This window comes from Cyprinus carpio, unplaced genomic scaffold (genome assembly GCF_018340385.1).
Source record: "Cyprinus carpio isolate SPL01 unplaced genomic scaffold, ASM1834038v1 S000006776, whole genome shotgun sequence".
Lineage (NCBI taxonomy): Eukaryota > Metazoa > Chordata > Actinopteri > Cypriniformes > Cyprinidae > Cyprinus > Cyprinus carpio.
In genome coordinates, this window is record NW_024879365.1 from 284,562 (window position 1) to 291,684 (window position 7,123).

At 35.9% G+C, this 7,123-nt stretch overlaps 1 protein-coding gene across 1 annotated transcript; it reads right to left on the bottom strand.

Annotated features, from left to right (window-relative positions):
- Positions 1–1,652: 1,652 nt before the first annotated feature.
- On the bottom strand, positions 1,653–2,704 carry LOC122144838. Its single transcript, XM_042756040.1, has 2 exons — positions 2,379–2,704; positions 1,653–1,996 (listed from the first exon to the last, which is right to left on the bottom strand). Exons 1-2 carry the CDS (start codon positions 2,656–2,658, stop codon positions 1,653–1,655), a joined length of 624 nt encoding a protein of 207 aa, XP_042611974.1. The 5' UTR covers positions 2,659–2,704.
- Between the last annotated feature and the right edge of the window lie 4,419 nt (positions 2,705–7,123).

Genomic DNA, 7,123 nt, shown 5'->3' on the forward strand with positions numbered 1-7,123 from the left:
CCAAGAAAACATCCCCCACACCATTACACCACCACCAGCAGCCTGCACAGTGGTAACAAGGCATGATGGATCCATGTTCTCATTCTGTTTACGCCAAATTCTGACTCTACCATCTGAACTGTCTCAACAGAAATCGAGACTCATCAGACCAGGCAACATTTTTCCAGGCTTCAACTGTCCAATTTTGGTGAGCTCGTGCAAATTGTAGCCTCTTTTTCGTGTTTGTAGTGGAGATGAGTGGTACCCGGTGGGGTCTTCTGCTGTTGTAGCCCATGTGCCTCAAGGTTGTGCGTGTTGTAGCTTCACAAATGCTTTGCTGCATACCTCGGTTGTAACGAGTTGTTATTTCAGTCAAAGTTGCTCTTCTATCAGCTTGAATCAGTCGGCCCATTCTCCTCTGACCTCTAGCATCAACAAGGCATTTTCGGCCACAGGACTGCCGCATACTGGATGTTTTTCCCTTTTCACAGCATTCTTTGTAAACCCTAGAAATGGTTGTGCGTGAAAATCCCAGTAACTGAGCAGATTGTGAAATACTCAGACCGGCCTGTCTGGCACCAACAACCATGCCACGCTCAAAATTGCTTAAATCGCCTTTCTTTCCCATTCTGACATTCAGTTTGGAGTTCAGGAGATTGTCTTGACCAGGACCACACCCCTAAATGCACTGAAGCAACTGCCATGGGATTGGTTGATTAGATAATTGCATTAATGAGAAATTGGACAGGTGTTGCTAATAATCCTTTAGGTGAGTGTATATATTAGCTGAATTATAAACATGAGTGCCATTTACATCAGACTTAAAAACACTCTCTATGTCATTTTCTTGGTTTTCATTTTTATAGTTTATGTATTAATAGAATTTGATGTTTAAATAAACAAAGTGAATGAAGCCACACATAATGACATAAACACAAACAAATATGAGGTGCTATGAAAGACTCATGCAGTCCTGATTAAGCTCAAAAAGAAAGACAGAAGGACAGCAGGACTATGATTTTAGGACAATAGAACAATAGAACAAAACGACATATACAAACATAGACATAAAGACAGCTCTTAAATTCAGCATTGTAAAAATACAGTGATTCAGTAATTAATATATTAATGTAATTCAGTTCAATACCAGACAATCCCACACTTCATTAATTACTGAATCAATTACAAGCAGAATTTGCGGTTACGGTGGAAAAGCTGACTGAAAAATCATATTATACATTAAAATTCTACTGGACCACAATAAATCTCAATGATTATTTTTTTCTCTTGCTGTATCAACTGTAATACTTACACTTTTCTTTTGAGGACCTGCAGCGAGAGTAGAACTTCACACCAGCTACAATAGCTGCAGCCACCACCAGCATAACACCAACAATCACTGCTACAGCAGCTGAAGTCACACCTGGTTCTGGAACAGATAAAGAGAGACAGTCATTAGTGTGAAATGTGAACACTATATGACCATCTGGTAGATCTCAATGATAATGATTATGAAGATTAAACTAATTAAATGTTAACATTGCCATTATAAGCCTGACAATAATCAATATTTATTACAGATATTTTCACAGGTGTCAGTAATGTAAGAGAGAAACAGTTTTAGCTATATTCACAGACAGCTGATAAACAATCGTTACTTTAAAACACTTGAGTTACTCACCACTGACAGTAACAGTGAATCTCTTGTATAAGGTCTGTTTGTTGCTGCTGATCTTCACTTTATAAAGTCCAGAGTCTGTGGTTCTGGTGTTTGTGATGATCAGAGATCCAGTCTGATCATTCACCTTCAGTCTGTCTCTGAATCTCTCTTCATAATATAATGGTGAGCTCTTGTTCTCTATATCAGCTTTAGCTATGAGCTTTTCTTCGTCTCCAAACCTCCACACTATCAGCTCATCTCCTTGTATTTGAGGAACATGAAGAGTGACAGGATCTCCCTCCTTCACTGACTCACTCTTCATTTCAGCTTCAGCCCCAGCAATAACAGATGGAGACTCTACAAGAGCCACAGAAAGAAAATAAATATACTGATCACTATTACTGGCACTACAATATTATCCTCTTCAGTTGCAGATTTAATCTTTTGAGGATCTACAGGAGCCACAGAAAGCAACATATTAATTTGTTTAAATACTGTATTTAAACAGAAGCAGTAACATTCAGTGATTGCTTGTGTTGACTGAGCATGAGTAAGACAAAGCTCCTGTCTGTCTTCACTGTGGACTTAAGGTTTGCCATAACAAAGTTATACAGATAAATAAATTCAACTATAAAAAAAGCAGGCCACTTTATATCTAATCATAATTTAGTTTAATTAACAACACACAAAGAAACAGAAAAAAAAGTTAAATTATTAGAAAAAATAAATATATCCTCACCATAGACAGTTACACTGAATGGCTGCTTATTTGCGGTCCCAGTGCTGTGGCTGATCTGTAGTTTATAAAGTCCAGAGTGTTTGGTTCTCATGTTCTTGATGGTCAGAGATCCAGTCTGATCCAGCTGCAGCCTGTCTCTGAATATCTCAGTGTGACTGTAATATGTGATGTCATTTCCATCAGTTTGAGCAATGACTGGATCTCCAAACCTCCACTTTATAAGATTAAATTTCTTTATTTTAGCAGGATCAGGGTTTAGAGTGACAGAATCTCCCTCCATCACTGACACTGACTTCACTTCATCTTCATCAGCACCAAACACACCTGCAGAACAAACAGAAACAGTTTCTCAGAGATTAAACTCATAGTGTGTCAATCACTGACACTGACTTCACTTCATGTGATCAGTCTTGTCTAAAAATACAATGTGACTTATTGAAGAGGCCTTAATATGATCATTTAACAGTTTCATAATTTCTTTTATGGTGTCTGCTACAAGTCTGCTAATAGGTTTAAATGATTTAATGTTCAAAAAGTTTAATTTCCAGTCTGAGACTGCTGGCCTGGTGCTGCTGTCCTGAAACTGCAGTCACATAGCGGGCTGCAGCTCTGCAACTGAATATATCTCCTGTAAATACTACCGTGACTATGCTAAATCAGTTTTTTTTCAATAATGAACAGTGTTGGCAACTATTTGTTAATGTAAAATAGCTAATCGGCAGTTTACATTTGTTTTCACTATAGAATCCAATGCTCACATACTGCATTTTAATATATAACTGAATGTCCAATAAAGTTGTTCTCATTTACATGTTTTTGTCAGACAATGGAACAAGTGTCACCTTTATTCATATAGCGCTTTAAACAAAATACATTGCGTCAAAGCACTGAACAACATTCATTTGGAAAACAGTGTCTCAATAATGCAAAATGATAGTTAAAGGCAGTTCATCATTGAATTCAGTTATGTCATCTCTGTTCGGTTTAAATAGTATCTGTGCAATCATTTGCAATCAAGTCAACGATATCACTGTAAATGAAGTGTCCACAACTAAGCAAGCCAGAGGCGACAGCGGCAAGGAACCAAAACTCCATCAGTGAGAGAATGGAGAAAAAACCTTGGGAGAAACAAGGATAAGTTGGGGGGCCAGTTCTCCTCTGACCAGACAAAACCAGCAGTTCAATTCCAGGCTGCAGCAACGTCAGATTTGTAGTGTGATAGACTACATTATAGACTAGAATAAACGTACCTACTAAGCTCACCAAAATCTACATTGAGACGTTTTTAGTGCACAAAATATCGGTCTCAGTACAAGAAGTTATGTTAAAATAAAATATTAAACTCGCACACAATAATATTACATTTTAAATATTGCGTTTCAATTTAGATGACATCATAAAATGCAGAAAGACTGGCTGAGCTTAATGGGTAATTATTTTTATTTTTTACTCTTTTAAGCACACCCCTGTTCCCATTAAGCTCACATCATGTTTTATTAAGAATTCTTGTTTATTTTAAGCAACTTTTTTAAAGAATAGGTACAAAGTAAAAAAAAAAAAAAAAAAAAAAAGCATCAAGGCACTCAATTGACCATTAGCAAAGAGCTTGATTGACAGGTGATCTGACCAAGCAGAACACAAATATTACAGTATGTGCTGCTTTTGCTATCTGCCATCTTGCCGATAGCTACGGCCGTTCTTCGTAGAAATCCATGTTAAAACCGGGTAAAAAAAAAAAAAAGGTAGACTGGATTGATACTTTTTCAGTATAATTAAACAGGTGTGGACTGGGGCTAAAAAGTGGCCCTGGATTTCCCTGGCCCACCACACCATAAATCACCAGCTCATTAAGCAAATTTTAACACCAATCACTAACATAAAAATATAACACAATACAGAAATAAAAATGCTATCTTTTTTTTTTTTTTTTTTTTTAATGCTTGCATGACTGGCATAATTCTTTACTAGGGATAAACATTGAACGTGTGAACGATTACCAGTGAACCAGTTGAAAATCGATTAAAATATATGTGACTATTCAAATCGTTTGAGATGTTAAACAGATTGTGATTCATTTAGGGGTAGGAGTATATATGAATGTATCTCTGAGGGCAACTTACTGTCTTTAGAAAAGTTTAGAATAGCTTAGAATAAGAAAAGTTTTATTTTTTTACATTTTCATCTTGCCTCTGTATAATGCACATTAAAGTTCACAAGTGCAGCGCTGCTTTGTTTACAGCGGAAACGCTTTATGGGCCACCTGCTGGCACAGAGTAAATCTGCGTCTCATTCAGCTCGTCTGCTGATTCATGCAGATTTTTTCATATATAGTTTCAGAAAACTGAAGTCAAACCATTCTGTTTTTGCTTCAAATTTCGTAATTATACAATCTAATTTAGATTAAAAACTGCTCATGCTGCATGTATGCAGCATCTTTGTTTCGATCATGATTAAAATGCAGTGGCTGCCTTTTTTTAAATGGAAAGAGCACAGACAAAGCCTTATTGTAACGAGCTGACAGGGACGTGAGACGTGCGGATCCATATGCAAGCTTTTATTCCTTGACAGTGGTCTAAACACAGACAGGGTCGAAACAGGAGCAAACAGGTATGGAATGGGGGAAGACATAAGAATAATCCAAGGGCAAGCAAGGGTCTGCGATCAGCGAACAATATCCAGAGGGCTTAGCAAGAGGGGTAATCCAGAGCAAAGGGTCAAAACACGAGTAACAGGCAAAGCAAGAAAAAGACTAAACTATGAAGACTATAAATTGAAACGAGACTATGAAAACTATAAACTGAAACAAGACTGAGCAAACAAACATGGAATGGCTTGGAATTGCAGATATCACTTGGAGAGGGATAAGTGCTGACCAATTCTCGGGAGTGTATGAGAAGTCATCCAATGCTTATAAAGCATGTCTGATGATTGTGCTGTGTGTGTGTGTGTGTGTGTGTGTGTGTGTGCGTGTGTGTGTGATTGTTCTCAGGTGAACTTGTGATTGGTGCAATGGATCATGGGAAATGTAGTCCAGGGCGTACCGTGTAGTGTGAAAGTCTGTGTGGTGAATTAACGACAGTCCAGTGACCGGATCATGACACGTTTTAAATTTTCAATTTAGTTTTGTTATTTACCTTTACAATATATTAAAATTTTGCCATTTAGCAGATGATTTAACCAAAGCAACATTAGGACAATAGAAACAATCAAAACCAACAAAAGAACAAGAATGTGCAAGTGCTATATTAGTATAGTGTTATATTTCAATTTCACAAAGAAATATTCAGCATTTTGTCCAAGCAATAATATAAAAGGACACATTTATAATTTGTCGCAAAGCTTGTAAAAAAAAAAAAGAATCAAATCGTGAAATCAAAATCGTGAATTAAATCGAATCATGAGTTGTGTGAATTGTTAGATCCCTATTCTTTACATTAAAATTTGTCTTACTTGGTTTATTTGGCAAATAGTCAATCATTCTGATTTTCTGATTTTTAAACAGCTCTTTTACTTGGTGGGATATTTTTATGTTTTACTATGTCACTTCCTATTTGTTGCTGTCGCATGTTTTGAGTTTGAGCTCCGTCAAGTTAATTCTTTATCGTCTATTTTTTTCTCTCTCTATTTCCCATTGTGAAATCCCTAAGATCTGTAAATCTGCTTTTGTTTCTCCTCTTTTTTTTAAGGTGGGGAGTCTTTGCAATTGAACAATTATAGACCAATATCTAAACTATGTGTTTTTATCCAAGCTTTTTGAGAAATGATTAAATGAACAATTAAAATCTTTTCTGGAAATAAATAATATATTTCTCCTTTTCAATATGGATTAAGATAGCAGCATAGTACTGTCACTGCTGCTTTAAAAGTGCTTAGTGATATTATTGATGCCTTAATGTTCAGCTCTTTTTCTTGACTTGTCAAAGGCTTTTGACACAGTTGATCATGGCATACTCCTAAATAGACTCTCCATTGTTTGTCTCTCTGAAAATACCATTAAATGGTTCGCCAACTATCTTTCAGGGTGAACACAGTGTGTGCTTTTAAGAGACTGTACTTCATCTATTTTGTCACTTTCTATGTATACCCAAAGAAGTTTTAATTTGTATTGTTTCATTTATAAGTCTATTTGTGGTCTAACTCCATCTTATTTGTCTCTGAGTTTTTCTTAATGAAAGGTACGCTACAATCTTCGTTCAAATGATTTGTTAAATAAAATCATGTTCTAACAGAGCTAGGGAAAAAAGTGTTTTGGACATAATGCTACTTTGGCTTGGAATAATCTGCAAAGCATTCTAAAGCTGACCGTGTTTCCATCATTACATGAATTTAAGATACTTTTAACAAGCTGTGTGTGTTTTATCCTTTGGTGAATTGTTGTTGTGATCTTTGATTTGTTTTTGTTTTTTTATGTAAACTTGTATATACTGTTATTTATTAATTCTTTCTTGGCCAGATCACTCTTGCAAAAGAGATTTTAATCTCAATGAGTTTTTAACCCTGGTTAAATAAAGAAATGAAAAAATGAAAATGAATCTTTAAATCAATTTTATACACCATCATTTTCGTTTCTATAATGTGTGAATATATCCTCTACTGTATTCTACAATAAACATAATCAGAGCACCTTGTTATCACTAGTTTTTATTTGATTTTCCGAGTCTGCTATTTAGCTTATAGCCCGTTAGCATTGCCAGTGTGGTTGCTGCTAATCTCGGATACATCGCTAATACTCTATTCACACACAT

Coding starts and splice junctions, on each gene's coding strand:
- LOC122144838 (XM_042756040.1), bottom strand. CDS start 2,658: ATGGAGGGAGATTCTGTCACTCTAAACCCTGATCCTGCTAAAATAAAG. Junction 1,997..2,378: donor ATTCAGTGTAACTGTCTATG/GTGAGGATATAT, acceptor TGGCTCTTGTAG/AGTCTCCATCTGTTATTGCT.